The following is an 18,750-nucleotide window of genomic DNA, read 5'->3' as shown; positions in this document are numbered from 1 at the left end:
TATTTTTCAGCATGTACGACCCAAAAAAGCTCGTTCCGTTTATAATTAACTTGAAGCTTTCTTGGCTCTAAGATCTATCAAATTTTTCAGGTTTCTGATGTCAAAGAATGAAGTGTAGAAGGAAATAGCCAACCCTTATTCTGGATTTGAAAAATAAATGGATACAAACGATGGTGCATCCTTTGCACCCACCAGAAGATAGAATACATTACAGGGGAGCTACATGGTAGCCCCGTATATGCGGCATATTAGTGAGAAATGAACAGAGAAGGGGGTAGGTATTGTACAAGTCAGTAAGACACAAACAAGGATGATAGGCATCTTGACGCATGCGCGAGCCGAACTCCGTCACCTTATGAAAGGTACAACATGAGCTGAACTTGTGAAGGCTCCCTCTCTTGGTACAAGCCGGGTCCGTTCATTATCAGCAACTGATGCTGTTAATCGTCGAAGCTGTGGCATCTGAGGTTAGTCCTCGTCTCCGAATCCTGTTGTTCCTGATGGCCTCACGACAAGGAGAGAAGAATTCATGTTCAAGGGCTGCCTCTGCGTCAATCCTGAGCCTAGGATTGACTGTCAAGCATTTATCAAGAAGGTCGAAAAGCGAGTCGGGCATTCGTTTGAGGAAGTCGGGTTTCCGGCTGTTCTGTTCACACCAGTCCCGGAGTTTCATTGAAGGTACAGCGCTTATGTCCAACAAGTCCTGTGACAATGGAAGCTTCCGGCTCAAAACTTTCAATGGTATAAGATATTAGTGCGTGGAAAATTGGATAGCAAGGAGTACCATTGGAAAGGACAAGTCTCGGTTGTGCAATTTGGCCAACTCCCATAGTTCCTCACTTCCTCTGAGCTTTGCAATATCTTTTATATTTCTGCAAGCAGACAATAACTAATTAGATACAAGATGTAGACCATAATGAAACTGTTTTCTCCGAGGCAGATTGAGGGAATCGTCTATAGCTGCTTACTGTTCAGGATCACCAACAAAAGGTGCTCTTCCAATCATCAAGTAAAGTAAGGAAACTCCAGCTGACCAGACGTCAACCTTGTAACCCTGATAGAGAGATTTGAACAGCACCTGTGCAAATTCATCGTAACAATTAACTACAGAAATAATAAAACACGGAGAGGAAAAGAAGACTTCAGTCAATAAGCATATATGTGAATGCTTCCACGTATGTGCTATGATGAGTAGTATAATGGCAAACCTCTGGAGCTCTAAATCCCTTTGTCCCAACACAGGGGCCTTCTCTTTTGTGCTTTCCATCACCTGAACAAAAGGAAACAGGTATTTAGTCTCTACAAACGAACAGCTACTGGACAACAAGCAGCCAGTAAGATGCGGGATGACGCTGCTTTTTTAAGTTCGTGGGGCGCCATGCTGGCTCATCGAGTAGCTATAAAAGAGTAAAACTTACAGCTACATAAAGCTATGCAGCCAAAATCACTATAATTTTCCGTTACAGAAATTTTTTTTGACGTAAGTGCCAAGTTTTTTGTCTTTTGGAGAATCCTGACAAAATATTGGCAGCAAAATCTTCAAAAGATGCAGAAGTAAAAATATGATTCTGATACACTGAATCAAAGCGTGGTTCTCAATGTGAGTTTATTGGCCTGGAGTCACAAAATCAACGGTTTCAAGATATACTAGATACCTTTACTTTTCAACGGAGCAGAGCCAGAAACAGCAAAACCATTCGAGTGCACCGGCATGGGACTAAGGAAGACAAGATCTCTGTCCATTTTGCCGATAGGTGCAGCTATCCTTTTTCGTTGAGATGAAGGGACTGTCGTTAACTGATGGTGAGGCCCTTGCATTGCCTCTTCCACCATATTGATCAATTCCTTCCTTCCTTGTGATGGTAGAGGCAGTCTGGTTCTTTCAGCAGAAGTTCTGGTGCTTGTACCCTCTTTCGTCGGTGTAACTCCAGACAAATCAGCACCTTGACTTTTGTACTTATTGTTATTGCATACGTCAAGGAATAATTTTATTTGAGATGAATTGATCCGCTTCACCTTGTTTGTTTCCCTAAGTAACGAACTTTCTTTTGTTGACGCTCCAAGCCCAGTACCTTTCTCTAGTGATCTTCCACCGGCTACAGCGCTAAAGGTTGTAGTAGGTAATTCTTTGACATTTGGAGGCAGATGCTGGATAGAACGCAATTTTCCGTCTGAACTGAACTTGGTATTTCCTGTTAAAGCCGCAGGTTAGAAGGAAGGTTAGCAACTAAAGGAGTCTCAAGCAACATTTTGTGCAATGACATGCTTCAGCCATATGCAAGAAGCAAATCAGTGGATAGTAGTTAAACACTAATTGCAATTGCAGCTCATAACTGCTTTTACTATTCTCATCGAAAGGAATAATTTTGGCCTACAGCTTGCAAAACGGACTGCGTAAACAGAGCATAATTTTAACCAGTGTTATACGTAACAGTGGGTATCGTACGCTATGTTACAATAGTTAATGCAATCATGACCCTTGCAAGTTGCAACTAGTTCCAAGGGTGTAAACTATGATACCACCCCCTCTCCCCAACAAAAAAGGTCATGGACTTTGATACAATATTGTTGTTATATTACACCTAAAAAACATAAGGTTGCGTTTGGTTCCCCCCAGGTCTTGGATCCGAGGGAATCTCAAATCCATGATAGCTGAAATCCCCAGGTATCAAACTGCGGATTTCAGCTTCTACCCCCGACGTGGATTTCAAATACACACTTTAATGTAAAAAGTGTCCACGAATCTCAGATCTGCAGTAATCAAAAAGGAAAGTGTCAAAATAAGTTCCTTTTTTTACTTAATAAAGTGACATAAATTTATTAAGATTGAATATTAGGTTCAGCATGAAAGGCATTCTTGCACATTTAAAATTTTAAAAAGAAAATGTAGAGAAGATTTCATGCAACTGAAATAAAGCTTTCATCATTCATGGTATTTCTACAGGAACCTATGTTCGATCTCAAATTCTCAAAACTTAAAAAAAAAATCTAATCCTGTGATCACTAAGTTGCTTAAAGACTCCAAAAAGTAAGTCATAAATAATGAACTCAGTATTTTCCTATGTTGTCAAGGAGCCAGGGCGCTGCGTGAGCACCAGGCAGAGCCTAGAGCTTAGGCAAAAAAAGCAACCAATTTTTTTTATATTTTTTTTAGTTATGTTAATATGTCAAGTTATTTTGACTAACTAGTACTAATATTTGGAATGTTGAGAGTAGTAATATAACAAGCATAATCAACTTAGACAATCAAAAGTTAATTGTCTTCTTCATTGAGTATGCAAAATCAATAGAAAAAGTTTAACATTACTCATTAAATATAATCTAATACAAGTAACCAAAAAAAAAAAACTGAACCTAGTCTCTAGAAGAAGGAACGCAAATCAGTAGGAAGGCTGTAATCCATCTGTACTTAAAGAAAGACATAGTATAATAAAAAAGGCTAACAGTAAGTTATAAGTACATAGCCATACTAACATATACATATAACAGGTATCAGAATATTACATGTTATATAACAGGCTAACAGTATATACATATAATAGGTTGATGCAATACTATATAACAAGCATAACAGACTGTACCTAACAATATATACATATAACATGTATTAAAATATATATAACAGGAATAACAAATTATATTACAATACAATTGAACATAACAGTATATACAAATATAAGTTTATAACAGGTATAACAAAGTAAGAATACATATAACTATATGATTAAGTACGTAACATAACCCTACTAATGTATACTTATAACAAGTATGAGGTATCACAATACTATACAGCATAATCAACATAACAATACATAAAAATACATAATCAATACAAAACAAAGTTCATAACAATGTATATTAATTAAGAAACTTTGATTGAAAGGGAAGGTGCCTTTTTTCACTTTCCAATTGGACTAGGCGCCTTGGTGCCAACACATATCCCATTGCCTAAGTGGTGGACTTAGGTGATGGGTATGAACTCATGCTTAGTCCACGCCTAAGCGAGGCCTTAAAAACATAGGTATTTTCTATACCCATTTAAGTATTTGGAGTAATTTAAGCAATCAATTTTGATTGTTTTAATGATAGTGTGCATGTTGTATGTAAATATATTTGTTATTTTGTTATGTTTATGCAATCCATGTCTTTCATAGAGAATTTTTTTATTTTTTCTATTATTTTGTATTTTTATCTTTTAAAATTTTTCGTGAATTTTTTTTGTTTTAAAGAAAATAAATTTTGTGATTCTTACCGGTGTGTTATATATCTAACTTCAACCTCATTAATAAGGGTTATTTTCCACATTTTAGAATATTGCTTTTAAAGAATGTCACTATCGGTGGATTCAAAAACTAAATAAAAATATTCGTACTTTAGTGTATGTTTTCCATTTTATTGTTTCCTTTAAAATTTGAAAAACTATTCTGATTATTTATCAACAATTTTAAAGAGAATTAGTAGAAAATCGTAAAAGATTCATAATTCTTCAATTATGCTGTACACATTTTTCAAATTTTTTAATTCCTGAGAAGTTAGTCAATCCATTTCATTATCAAATTTCATCTAAAGCAGATAGGACATCAACGAGAAGAGGAATGATATGAAAAAGCGTCATTGTGGGAGAGAGCTTACTGCCGGTGTTGAACTTCTGATGAAGATCCTGTCATCATAAATTAAGTGAAAAGGGTCAGTTATAATTGCATAAGGTATACAGGATCATCTTATAAAAACCCAATGAGGAGAGCAAACCCACCTGAGCTAGGTTGAAGTCGATGAGATAACCCTTATTCAGTCTACGTGAGAACAGAAAATTCCCAGGTTTAACATCCCTATGGACTATTCCCTGTAAAAGGAAGAGTTATAATGGGCGCTTCTTACCGTTCTACGTAAGGAAACAAAGATGTCAATGTGTCATTTCAGTTGAAGGTGTTTACCTGCTTATGCAAACCTGCGAGAGCTCTGAACATGCAGTAGCCATACCACCGGAGCTCAAACATATCTATTTCTTTTTTTAGCACCTAAATGAGGCACAATGGTTATTGACAAAATAATAAGCAACAGAATCAAACAAGAAAAAGCAGATTTGGGAAAAGCTACAACCTCTGGCCGATCATGTTCAACATACTCCAGAACCAAACATTCGGAATTGCCACTTTTGAAAGAACCTTCATACTTTATCACGAAACTCCTACCTCTGGAAAATAACAGCTTTAGAAACAAATAGTTGTACAAGGGGAAGAAAACTACAAACAGCAAGAAAATAGCATGCACTCAAAGCTCACCCAAATCTTTCAAGCATCTTTAACTCATTGTTGATATGGTGCATGTGGGCATTAGGATGAGGACCTGGGAAAATGAGAAAAAATTGTGAATGAAAAAATGGAAATTGTACTGCATAGGTGAAGCCATGTGAAGAATAAGGAAGGAAGCCACAAAAAGGTCAAGCAAAATAGCAAATGATAAGCAATCATGTTCTATAAGGAGCCAACATTCATAAGTTCATCTATTGAAAAATGAATCACATTGAAGTAGCGTAAACCTAATTCTCATTTCATTAAAAAAGAACGAAACTGCAAAACCACATGTAATTTCAGTTCGCTTTTTAATCTTTTTTTTTATAAAATATTAGTTCTGAGTATAGTTCAAAACTATTCAAGTTAAATTAGTCAAGCTAGATTTTGAAAGTTCTGATCATTAAGAAGAACCTGTATAGATTCAGATGCAACTCCACATAACTTGCAAAGCTTAGAAATCTAAAATAGTTAAAGAGCATTCAACATACATTTAACAGCAAATATCTTTCCATCATGCTTCCTTCGAGCCCTGTAGACTGTGCCATAGCCACCTGCAAGATCAAGCAACATGAAATGCATAATGCTCTAGAGGAGAATTATAGAGGTACGAAATGGATAACCACCCGCCCATGAAAGAGCACCTTACCTGAACCCTCCTCCTCCTCAACTATGAAAGATTCAAAGGTTGGTAGTTCTTTCAGCTGTGGGCGATTCTACAAGACGAGCATGAATCAACCTCAAAAATGTGAAATAGGTTGATGAAATCATGAAAACCAGAGAGTTGAACTATGATATGAAACAAACCTTACTAACTAAAGAGTTATACCTTTGTTACCTTTTGTGTAGGATCTGGACCATTATTTTTTATAGGAATGCTATCTTTACGGCTCCGCTTTTGTTTCTTTGGAAAGCAATACTTCTCATCCAAATTTATTTGTCCAAGCTTGGAAGTAGTAGCAACATTATTTTCTCCTATAAATTCATGTCGGAGTTGCACTTCTGCACACAATGGCTTCTTGTTCGTACATTCTGTGACATCCATTGAGCCATTTGCTACCATTTGGATCAAAGGTACCTTGGTCTCTGGAGGTTCAGATGGTTTACTTTCATGTTCAGCAAGTTCTGGGTGTGTAAATTCATTTTTTGGCAGCTGACTTTGCTGAGCACCATTTCCTGGTGCAAACCTTCCTTCAATCTGTTTATGACGGCCATCCAATTTTCTAGATATGCAAGCCTCGTTCTGCCTAACACTTCCCTCTTGGCCATCAAAACTGTCCGGGATTTCTCCGATCATTTCTGAATCATTGCACTTCGGTCTACTATTTCCTTCTGGGTGACCATCAAGACTCTCTGGAATTTCTGCCACGGTTTGTGCATGATTGCATCTGTTTTCTCTTTCCATAGAGCATAATATAGTATCAGCATGTTCATTCTTAGCTTCCCCATGGCTGATCCCGTGATATGTTGTATTCCTTGCTCTATTTTCTGACATATCCACAAGTTCTCCCAAATTTTTGGATGCATGGCTACAATCAACATAATCACTGATTGGACATGTAGGGAGGCAAGCACCATCTCTCTCCATCTCTCTCACTTGCATGGTTTTGGCTTGACAAACAGCTTCAACCTCTTTGTATTCCTGCAGTCTTACATCAGAAACAGTGTGAGAACTTTCTATGTCTCTCATTGTATTTCCTAGCTTGCCACAATCGTGTGTAGCTAACCGTGCTGCCTGTTGTCTAGCATTTACTGTTTCTTTCATATCAGCCTTACTAGTAGTACATTCTACGTGGCAATCGCTTCTAACACTTGGCGAGACAACATGAGACTCACAGAATAGGGGAAGCATCAACTCTGCTTTTTCTGAAATATGAGATTGAAATGTCACATTAAACTCATTCCTCGCCATGGTGAGTACTTCTTTCTGCATCGCATCATCTGATCCAATAATCTGCAAATGTATTGAATCTATTGATTCAGAGACGGAAAACAAGAGAATGCCATGCATTCGGAACATATACCAACTAACTGCAGATGTTAGTTAACAATCTCTAAAAGGTGATAAGGTGGTATTTATTATTAACTATAAAATCATCAAATAATCGACAAATGCATTAACCGAAAAGGTGGATCGTGACACTAAAACCACAAAAATAGTGCAAACAAAATAAAGATGTAACATGTGAACGCAGAAAACCCATAAAAGAATTTGTCAAATGTGTGCCTTCAAACGTAAAAAACGATTAAGTTATCCAACATAACAAAAAAGTTGATTTCTTTGTTGGTATGCACAGAAGCACTACAAGCTAGCTACCTTCGGAGGAGAAGGCGTTTGACCGTTCCGAAAACAAGAAGCTAAGAGAAGCGGACCCCTTACATCCGTTGGTGACTGTTCCTCGGAGAAGTCATCAAGCTTAGCTGAAAGGAAAAGGTTAATAAGCATCAGCATATGTGAAAAAAAACCACATCTCTTGAACATAAACCACTTATGCATTCCGACGAAGTCAGAAAATCGAGGTTTCTACAAACTTAAAATAAAAACACAGAAAAAGAGAAGGCGTGGCGATCAGATATGAACACGTAAAACCATCTATTTGCCAGCCACAGGTGGAAAATAAACAAACCACGACGATCACGATTCCTATCTAAAGGTTGTCGGAGAACCAGAATTTTTCAGAATCAAGAAATTGACCGGGAGTACGTTTCAGACTGCATAACTGAACCACCTCTTGTCGAAATACAGTGAAGGAAATCAGGATCCGGAAGTTCCATATTTACAATAAAACACAGAAAATGGATACTCAAAGAGAAGAACTGCAGAAGAAGTGCAAACGACCCTGCTTTTCAATCGATTCTGTTCCGTTCAGAATTACCTCCTAAGTGCGTACGGTAAGTTTTCGATCAATCATGATCCAAAGAACTGAAAATAAATAATAGACACAAAATCCCCCCTTACCCTTCCCAGAGTGAAACAGCAGTCTCGTTGGAACCCTAAGGCTGATGCACTTTCGCTTCCTTGAATACGTCTTCACATTTTCTTCCCACGGCCGTTTCAGCCCATTCAACGGAGACATAACCCCAGTCCTGGGCCACACGCACGAGCTGTGCACCTTCGCCATGAAATTCCCCAGCGCACATGTGGCAATCGTCGACGGAACGACGAAAAAATTGCCAGTAACGGACAACGGAGAGTCCCGAACAAAGCAACTCCGGATAACGGTCTCCGGCGGAACGGATAAGAGAGAGCAGCCAGCAGAGATCTCTTCAGGGCGACAAGGCCGGCCGATCCGCAACAAGACGGTAAGGAGGTACCAAGCCCGCTCCACCTCGAGGCCGTCCGAGCTTAAGGGGGAGGATTCGAGAGGAATAGTGGACGATTCCATGGAAGATTATGGATCTTTCTTTCGTGAACTAGAAGGAGAAATGCGGCTGAAGACGACTGCAGGAAAGCGAAATTCGTGGAACGGAAGGAAATTCTGAACCACTGGACGATCTCTTCATTTCCGACTCGATAACTTCAGGGCCCTGAAACGATCCACGCTCATGGCTTCCTCTCAATCCGCCATTGCTGCTACTCTAGGGTTGAGAGAGAGAGAGAGCGAAAACGAGAGAGAGGGAAACAGCACAATTTTGAGAGGGAAGGCGCCAACTTCGCACGTGTTGCGGCTTTGCGACTCGCACCTGCGAGTTTCCCGCCAATACAAGCGAGAGAAAAAATTTGGAGGGCGGATGTTGAACTACTAATTTGCCCCCAAAGAGTTTCATATTTGCCCCCGTTTCCCGCCCATGGCATCTCTCGCCTGTGGCAGAGTTGGAATGCGTGAATGGATCGGTTTTGGTCGGACATTTGATCCGAACCATTGAATTAAAATCCGAATGCACTTTGGATCAGATTTTGGATGTGATACGCCGCAACTCATGGGGAATCGGACTGGAATCTGAACCTCTCGAAGTTGCAAGTGATCCGGATCTGGATTAAACTTCGATTGGATTGCCTGCCTTTACGTGTGAACAAACTTTATCTGATCCAGTATGATTTTGGGCATTCAAATTTTATCGGGCTCCACAACATGACGATGCTTTCATATTCGGATTTGGTTGATCCAACTTGTTGGGGTTCGGAATCTATTTTAGATCTTGGACTTGAAGGCGATAAATTCTTACACATTATCCCATCAATTTGCATCCGTATGAATCTAGAGTTTAATTATAGAAACAAAACTTTATTTCAAACTGCAATTAGAATGAAATTTTCAATTATAGTTTCTCTTTGAGTCTGGAATTTTGATTCCATAATTGAAAATGATGTGTTTCATATACCAAGAATTAAAATTGTAGAATTAGTGATTTAAAGCCATTATGACATGTATCCTAAAGATAAGTGAAAAAAATATATATAAAATTATTAAATCATAATTTTACCCCTAATGCATCATCGCCATTGTGGAATTTTGATTCAAAAGTTATCCTATAATTCCGGAATCAAAATTTTTCATCCAAAAATGAAAATTGAATAACGTTGAGAGTATATATAAAAAAAAAAGGAATGTGCCAAAAGCTTCTTATTTTGAGAGCGCCGTGCTGATTTGAAAATAAACCACCCGCGCACACTTAGAGATATATATGAATTTATGGAAAATATATAAATGCTAAACGCCTTTAGGAAAATATTTTTTGAGAACTTAAGTTTTGAAGTTTCTAGGTAGGCTACTAAATTGAGGGTGTATCATACTGAGAACTATCATAAATGATTATTCAGTATTTAATTAAGTTTATATAAATGACTTTGGATGTCAATGCGTTGGATTTGAATTGGATATGCTCCTCATTCTCCATAGATACATTTTTAGATGTTCACATATTTGGATTGAAAAATGAATGATGAAAATTCTATGCCATATATGAGTCCTGATCTGAACTCAACCGCCATGCGATATGTTAAGAACCAACTTCAAAACGTATGAACATTAGATATTAGACATTTATTTGACACTAAATCTGATCGATATATAAATGCGATCAGATATTTAAATTTAAACATGAATGTGAATCCAATCACATGTCACTTCTTAAATCGAGGTATGATTTGAATTTTGCAGCGCAACGGTTGGGGTGTCAATAAGTTATTTTTGTTGTAAATCGGAGGTAACGACATGCAAGTTGAAGTATAATGAGAGCAGTCAATACCTTAAGGCACTGAAAACAGACAATTTACCTCAAGGTTGGAAGGTTGAGTGGGAGCTTCGACTATCTTCTAAGTGATAGAATGAAATACTCATCTTGTTCACCCATAACCAATACTAACACAATTAAAGCTCATGTAAATTAGCCTAACTTAGCTTGTCATACAGAATCGAGAGAAAAAAAAGTCGGTGAAATGCAACTCATCTGTGAGCTCAAGTGAGACTTGATCCACTGGGTCAACTGCAACCCAGATTTTGGATTGATTGGCTAGGAAGGTGGGTTCGGTCTTCCTTTTATATGCCACAAAGACACAAACAAGGCATTTTGTAGTTTTCTTGGGCATCTTAATCCAGACGTAAGTTGGGTGGGCACGGGAATAAAGACGATTTCGCGTTCCTCTCCTTTCTCGTCAAGAGGATTTGCAATAAAAAAGAACATGTTAAAAACACCAAGTTATTAATCCAGGAAATATGGTGTGATTATATCCAACTTTCTAGTTGCTAGATTTGAAAACAATATTTCATAATCACACCATATTATTTGAAATAAATTCAGTATTTTCTTTTTGGAACATGTGTTCTAAGACCACAAATGTTCGTTCCAAACACTGTTTAAAGGAGAACTTGATTACCTCAAAATTAAATCTATGTCACGTGTTCTAAGGACACAATGTTCTTCTTATCAAACACTTAAAAGAGAATTTAATTACCTCAAAATTTAATATGGATGCAATTTGACATGTTTTTTCTGATGCAGCAAAAAAATCAAACTAGAATTCATGGTCCATCAAACTAGAAATGTACAAGTATGTGTCGATCGATCCCCTTTGAATCGATATAAGACCAAAGACTCCTTGCAGAGCATGTTTCCAATTACTGGAAGCTTGTTTCTGCTAAGAACCTTCTGTGTCTGAAATACGATATCCCACAAAATTTTCATAATATTTTGCTCAGAGTGTAAACTACAAATTTTGCAGCTTTCAGATTACTGGAAAACCAGCTCGATCAATCGAGCACAACACAAATTACAATTTAACAGTTTCATATGTACGCCTTTTCAACAACAAAACCAGCAAAAATGGAAGAGAACAGAAAGAGAAGCAATTGGAGAAGATACATATATAGAAAAAGGAGAACTAGATGATTGCTTTCATGGATCAGGCAGATTTACAATAACGAGAAACATCACAGTTCAGCATTCAGCTTGGAACCCAATTGCATAGAGCGTGATAGGCTCAATATGTACCCAATTAGGATTCCCACAAGTCCAGCAATGAATATCAACTTTATTGAGAGGCCAGCACGACGCTTCTGCAATTTACTTTGCTTTAAATTATCCTAGATTGAACACAACAACCAAAACACAGCAGTGTCATAAGAAAAACAGAAATCCAAATGCCCTGCATCTCAACATAAGTTAGACGCAAGAGGAATTTGATGTCTTACTTTCTCTTTCCACAATCTAATTACAAGGAAAGAAAAGGAAAAAAAGAAAACAGCGATGGAACATACCAGCTCTTGTTGCAACTTTTTACGCTGTTGAAGAGCCACAATTATTTCCTCCTTCAATTGTGCCACAGCCTGCCATTACGAGAGAGAAAGTTATGCATGGCATTCCTGAAAAAAAAAAATGCTGCATTGCAATGGAAAGAACCTCTGAAAATGTCCAATGGTAATATAATAGACCACACTATTTGTGACCAAAAAATGCAACATCCCCTATCCCTTTTTAGTACATGGCAAGCAAAATGGAATGCACAGCTAAACATTATTCTTGGAAGAAAAAAAATTATAGGAGGCTGCCCAGAAACCAATAAACCACCGCAACCTTCTTATTTGTATGCACGTGCACTGGCAACCTACTTGTTCCACCGGAGCATGCCTTCCATACGAAAGGCATGACCTTGGAAAATTATGTTGCTCCATGGAAAGATTAAACTTTTCACAAGAGGGACCTTGTAGAAGGATTTCTTGTTGAGACATGGTCGAGACAGAAAGCATGGAGCTGGTGAGTCCATGGAACCTTTCACTATTCCCCAAGGGCATTTGCTTCATCCACCATGGGCAACCACCTTCGTAGTTGGTTCTACAGTTTATACAGTATTGTACGCATAAAAGATATTGAAGTAATAGATTCGAATAAAAATGTTTATTTCAGGACTTTTGAAAATATTAGCAACAAAAGTATAAAATTATTCGCATCATGCAAGCTCCATAACATTTGGTTTCAAATTCAGTACTTCTTAGAAAAATTTGCAAGCAAATGTCCCAATCAAGATGGCAGGAAATTCTGGGAAGATCATATAAAGGTGGTCCAATAAGTCATCAGTTGCTATGATTATGCATGTAAAGATTGAACACAAAGAGTGACTCAACTTCAGATTCTCAGAATAATAGGGTAAAGGAGCAAATAACCAGATCTCAATATCTCAAGTTCATGGAATGAACTGAACAGAAAGTGTGGTACAGCATCCATCAATCGTGGACCTTAGATGAACTTGAGTATATATCAGTAATCAAAGTACCATTAGGTCATTAACAACCTAATGCAGTCTTAAACATAAAACAACTTGCAAAATGTTGAAGAAGAAAAAGAACATAAGAGAAAGATAAAGTACACCTCTTCGGGACCTGCAGCACTGCACATCTGCCAAGAGGAAGATTGAAACCAGAAAGTCAGAAGATCAAACTGAAAATCAAGTATCCCCTGATCAAAGCTGTAAAAAGTATAAGCCCTCACCGAGTTGCTATCAGTACTACGCTTCGAGCTCCTTAACATGGATGAGTGGAATAATAGGTGATCCTCTAAGCTTCCAGGACCATTAGAAGCAGACGGAGCTGTATAAACAACCTTAAGTTTGCACTCTTCTATCTTCCCTTCCGCATCCTTGTTAAACTGTGGAAAGATGTAATTATTGCATGTACCAGTAGCTCAATTAAAAATGTAATAAAACATAGAAAAGGTGCAGTATACCGTGTCAGGGGGGATATCATCTGAATCTGTACTAGGAGGAACAACTGTACTCTGAACAAGAAATTTATCCTTGCATTGCATATCTGGTGGACACTCCCGTTGTGCTTGAAGGGTAACTTGAATTTCAGAACCAAGAGCAAGAAAAAAGATTAAGAAACTAATGAAATATTAAAAGGAGTATAAAGAAGGAACCTAATTGTAATTGCAGCGAAATCACTACCTAAAACTACAATGGAGTCCCATGGTAGTATAATGCCAGTAGTAGGCCGTACAAAGTACTTTTTTGGTGAAGTTGTCTTGATCTATCCAAGAGAGAGAAAAGATTTTATAAGTTCCACTATTGTAGTAAAATTAGGTAAAAGTCAAGTATCATAAACAATTGATGGGGTGCTTAAGGATGAACAGTGAGAAATGAGACAAGGATGTGAAATCTCATTTTGCTGTATATAGCAATTTATGCGACCAACCATGTTTTTCCACAGCTAGCAACCTCCATATAAAAATATAGGAAAATCTATTGCTTTCATATACATGCCTCGATTTTACAAACACCGGCAGACATGCACACCTTATCATAAATCAGTTTCACCAGAAAGCAAGTCAAGGTGGTTAATAATGTATATAGGAGATGTGCTCGCCCTGAAATCCCCATGTCAGGCTTAACGTGTTTCTGTTATGGACTAGCTGATGCATTAAAGAAAACTCACTCTCTCTCTCTCTCTAAAAACTCTTCTGTGCCAGCATGGATGACTGATGCCCATGCTACCTGCTGTAGCCAGAGTCAGGCTGACTAGAGGGGACAAATTTTGTAGTGTTGCTTCAGATAGTTCAGGTGGAACCTGCATCGAATGAACTAACTAGCCGACTTAGTAGTCAAAAGTGTGCCTAGGCAATAAGCATGCGTAGGTCCTAGGAACCCACCTCTTCTACTAGACTGCACTCCTACAAGCAGGGGCAGAGCTAGGAGTCCCTGTTAAGGGGGACCACTATATAATTTCCAAATTTTTTATAGAGGCAAAACGAAAATTTTGAAAAATGTCATAGATTAAAATTTTATTTTTCAAACAGAAACACATCAGGTAGTCCATAACAGAAGCACATTTTTATGAAGCATTGTATGTTTTTCTATATTATATAAGACTTTACATGTGGCATGCATGTATATGCAAGTATAACATTTTTGGATGTGGTTAGGGGCCGGCAGCAAGTCAACCAACTCAAACCCGACTCGGACTTTACTTGGTTAGGTCTGCCTGGAGGTCGACGACTGCTATAATAAGTAAGTTGAGTTTGAGCTTATACAATCACACTTCCAGCTGAAGTATTAAACAAACCGAGGTAGCATAGACACACTCGCTCGTTTAAGCTTGACTAGGCTCATAAAGATAATACATATATAATCTTTTTTTTGTTTAATGTATATGCTTCATAAAGTGATGCCTGGTACAATGGAAGCCGTTCCGTGCTTCCATTAAAGGCCTTACAAGTTCAAAAACCAATGTTCAACTGTCATTTTGTACATCTTTGGAGAAAAATCAAATGAACTTTGCAAAATAAGCAGCGCTCGGGCTTAGCAAGGCCAACTCCAAGCTGAGTTCGAGCTTTGTTCAGTTCATCAAGCTCAAGCTGATGCTCTTAAGTATCAGTCCACAATAACTCTTCTCTCAATCAGGCCTGTACATCATGCGTATACATAATGTCAGTCTTTTTTGACTTTTCAACTTATCATAATATGTCCTGCCATATTTCTGAAACATTAGAAATGCATATTTCTGTGGACACATGGGTGTGTATGCATAAATGTTACAGCATGGATACTCTTAAAGGACTTTTCATCTTTCATACTAAGGCAATTAACAGATGTCCTAACTTATAATGCTTGTAAAACTACTGTAGTACCTTAAAAGCAACATGATGCTCTCTGTTGTTCACTAATTTAAGATTGCAATAGCTTTGCTTCTCCAGCTCAACTGTTGACAATTGACATACATACATGGTTAAGCTCAGCCAACCATGGAACTGTGAATTATTTGAATTTGATGCAACAATCTAGATCATATCCCAATAAACAACATAAAGTAAATAGCTACAGGAAATTTATCTTTGATTACTAAAATTAGTCAGAAAATCTGTAAAAAAATAATTAAACTTCCATAAAATCTACATGGTAGGAAAGTGAGAAGGGCAAAGAAGTGTCCAGTGTATGGCGCATGGTAAAGAAAACAATCTGCTCCGATTCCTAAAGGTGAATGAATCATAGTTTCTATTGCTACTGCTATTTTTCTATCACAACCTGATCTACAAGTCACTCGTATTAAAGATGACTTTATGAACAACATGATCAGATCATAGAGTCAACGCATCTTTATTACCGAAACCTTTCGTCAGGATCAAGTCAGAACAACAAATTCACGTTAATTGATAAAAGGAAACCTCCTATAACACTCAAAGTATCAAAGTGCCATATTTTTCATTAATGTTCATGAGATTATATTTTCTTTCAAACAAATACAGTAATAGGCTTACCCACCCTCGCAAATGAACACCCGAATGTGTATCTTAAGCGACTCCATTTAAGGAACAATTACTTGTTGTGGACCAGCTTTCATGAATCTTACAAGTTATGCCTTTTAGTTAACCTCGAAAATCATTTTTTCCCCAGACCCCTGCTCAAGTTGATTTATCAATGCGAGTAATATCCCTAAACCCTAAAGTTCCTGACATTTGGTCCTACGCAGCAAATAGTGCACACAGACTTAAGAGTGCGATTGGAACCCTACATAACCTTCCGGCTGCATCATACTTCTCTTCCTCAAGCTTCTGCCCCTAGATCTTACGTTAAAGTCTAAACCCAGTCCAAATATCACGAATGCATAACTACTGAATCCGCGTGGAAGGCTAACGCATAATTGGCTAGCCCAACAGGAAGATCATATCATCACAAACCGATCTCATATATAATTGAACGGCAAAAACAATCCAAACGAAGGGAAAATCTGCTCTAAGCTCGCTATGCATCAAACTCACGTATACATAAAAGAATCACCAATCCATGGAAAACTTTTTCAATTAACAAAATACAGGCAGCAAATCAGCCACGATAACTAAAATTTGAAACTTAAAACTCAGTATTTCTCAAAGCAAAAAAGAAAACATCGTGCAGATCAAATACTTACACGGAAAACTAAGCTCTTCAGGATAAACGGAGATCAACTGGCTTCCCATGGATGAAATCTACGTGAACGAACTGCACAATTACAAATATCTCCTCGAACTCATCAAACTTTTCTGATTCAAATGGTCTTCCGATCGAGAACTCCGCGATTCTCAAGGAAAAAAACGAAGAAGGGCAGAGATGCGGAAAGAGGAAGAAACTTCACGACGAAGAAGAAAAACGCAAGTGACGTTACCTTCGTGATCCACGGCGACTCCACCACGTTCGGCCAGGAAAAGAAACTCATCAACTCTCCCTCACTCCCTTTATCAGAAGAACCCCATAAAGAGAACTCTCATTAAACCGCATTCTGGTCCGAGGAAGAAAATGAAGGGTAGGAGGAAAAGGCGCGACGTTGCAAGGCCTCGTTGCTGTACGGGCGCGGGAAAGAAGCGGAGCCACGCGTACGAACAAAATTCTTCCTTTTGATCCACTATTTTCTTATAATGTCAATTACAAGCTTGTATTTCTTTTTATTCGGGCTTAGTTTTTATGTTCCATTTTTTTAAAAGGTTACTTCTCACTTGAAGCGACAACATACCTCAATTAAATGTCACGACCTAGTTTAATGAAATAGCACTCACAATAATCGAACAAGTGACATACCTTGTATGCACCCACCACCCACCATTTAATTGTGTGTATTAATTGAATAACTTTAATGCTTTAAAGAAAGCACTTACGTATACAAACAATCAAATATATCAAATAATTAACATAAAAATAAATAAATTTGTGAAGCTGCCCACCGTGCCGCTCCGCCACTGTTGTCGGTCCGACCAACCATTCTACACCTCTCAAGCAACTTTTTTCTATGTTTTTGCAACAACTAATACATGTAGTGGAGCCACTATTGCCGGTCCAACCAACCATTCTAGACCTCTTGAGGCAACTTTTTTCTATGTTTTTGCAACAACTAATTACATGTAGTATCCTCTAGGCAGCCTTTTTTTTTATTATGAGATATACGTGAGTATTATATGAATTTTAATATGAAGCATCCACCATGAATGTTTATAAGAATCCTCTTATTGCGGGAATCAGTCTTGATATGATATTCTCATAGTCATGACCAGTGCTAAGTTATAGCTGGTGTGGGCAAATGGCCACACAAGCCCGCAAATTTTACCTTATTCACATACGAAAACATCGTTGATTTGCCTTGTTTTAAATCTAATTATCTAAAACTAGATGTCCAAGCAAAACAGTATAATTTCAATGGACTGTTTGGATGATACCCAAAACTTGGTTTTAGGAAGAACTATGCTTTGCATCTAAAAGTACATTTAAAAGGTGCTTTAAGACATCGTTCTCTGAAAACCCGGCTTGCCTATACTTATATGGAAACTGGAAAGGCTCCAATTAAAATTGGAATACCAGTTGTTATCATATCAAACATTGACAAAAGTATATATAAGTATAAACATATGCTTACGAGTCACTACTTAATCAAATGCTTTATCAAGTTCACTATAAAAGACAACTAGTAAGCACGTCTTGTGTCTTGTCATCTTTGAGGTATTTGTTTATTATTTTGTTCATAAACTGCTAGGGCTTTGTGCTTTTTGATATTGTTCCAATTGGTTTTGTTGATTTCTGTTGAGTTCAGCTCTAAATTGAGTTGGTAAGAGCAGTACCATGTGACAAATTTGTTATATATATATATATATATATATATATATATGCACATACACGAGAACATCTAGTTAGACTACGTAAATGCATATAGAGCTATTTTTTAAAGTCGAATATGATATGGTGTTCAGATTTTATTTCAGTGGTTCAAAATCCAACTGGGAAAAATGAACACGGATTTATTGCAAATAAGAACCGATCCATTTTGCAGCCTTTTCAGACTCTTCTTTCGCCCTACTTCTCTCTCAGAGGAAGAGGAAGGTACGTTGTTTTTTTCTCTTACCAACTCACCTGGCACCCCCGTTTGATTGGGGGAAAAATCGTGGAGCGGGTGAAAACTGTACGGCGGCGGCAAATTTCACCCGGTAACTGTTGAGTGCATCAAACGCGGAGAAAGATACCCCGAATAAATTTCACCCGGTAAAAAAGTTCGAGGTGAGAGCGCGGACT

General features: G+C 37.8%; 2 protein-coding genes across 3 annotated transcripts; both read right to left on the bottom strand.

Moving 5' to 3' along the window:
* Nucleotides 1-125: 125 nt before the first annotated feature.
* On the bottom strand, nucleotides 126-8,907 carry LOC116265467 (uncharacterized). 2 transcript variants are annotated; one of them, XM_031646066.2, is made up of 15 exons: nucleotides 8,251-8,907; nucleotides 7,609-7,712; nucleotides 6,121-7,245; nucleotides 5,941-6,007; nucleotides 5,783-5,845; nucleotides 5,283-5,346; nucleotides 5,101-5,194; nucleotides 4,935-5,018; nucleotides 4,754-4,843; nucleotides 4,633-4,660; nucleotides 1,656-2,192; nucleotides 1,209-1,270; nucleotides 969-1,078; nucleotides 785-872; nucleotides 126-703 (listed from the first exon to the last, which is right to left on the bottom strand). In XM_031646066.2, exons 1-15 carry the CDS (start codon nucleotides 8,675-8,677, stop codon nucleotides 425-427), a joined length of 3,222 nt encoding a protein of 1,073 aa, XP_031501926.1. In that variant the 5' UTR covers nucleotides 8,678-8,907; the 3' UTR covers nucleotides 126-424. The 2 variants fall into 2 exon arrangements, with proteins under 2 accessions (XP_031501926.1, XP_031501927.1); XM_031646067.2 differs by having other exon boundaries at nucleotides 6,130-7,245.
* Nucleotides 8,908-11,435: 2,528 nt separating this feature from the next.
* On the bottom strand, nucleotides 11,436-17,020 carry LOC116265230 (vesicle-associated protein 2-1-like). The gene is made up of 9 exons (XM_031645791.2): nucleotides 16,862-17,020; nucleotides 16,628-16,698; nucleotides 15,351-15,421; nucleotides 13,672-13,753; nucleotides 13,452-13,567; nucleotides 13,218-13,373; nucleotides 13,098-13,124; nucleotides 11,990-12,058; nucleotides 11,436-11,815 (listed from the first exon to the last, which is right to left on the bottom strand). The coding sequence occupies exons 2-9, from the start codon at nucleotides 16,674-16,676 to the stop codon at nucleotides 11,663-11,665; spliced, it is 723 nt and encodes a 240-aa protein (XP_031501651.1). The 5' UTR covers nucleotides 16,677-16,698; nucleotides 16,862-17,020; the 3' UTR covers nucleotides 11,436-11,662.
* Nucleotides 17,021-18,750: the final 1,730 nt, after the last annotated feature.

The sequence above is a fragment of the Nymphaea colorata genome, chromosome 12 (assembly GCF_008831285.2).
Source record: "Nymphaea colorata isolate Beijing-Zhang1983 chromosome 12, ASM883128v2, whole genome shotgun sequence".
NCBI classification, from domain to species: Eukaryota; Viridiplantae; Streptophyta; class Magnoliopsida; order Nymphaeales; family Nymphaeaceae; genus Nymphaea; species Nymphaea colorata.
This window is presented reverse-complemented; position numbering and strand designations above follow the sequence as displayed.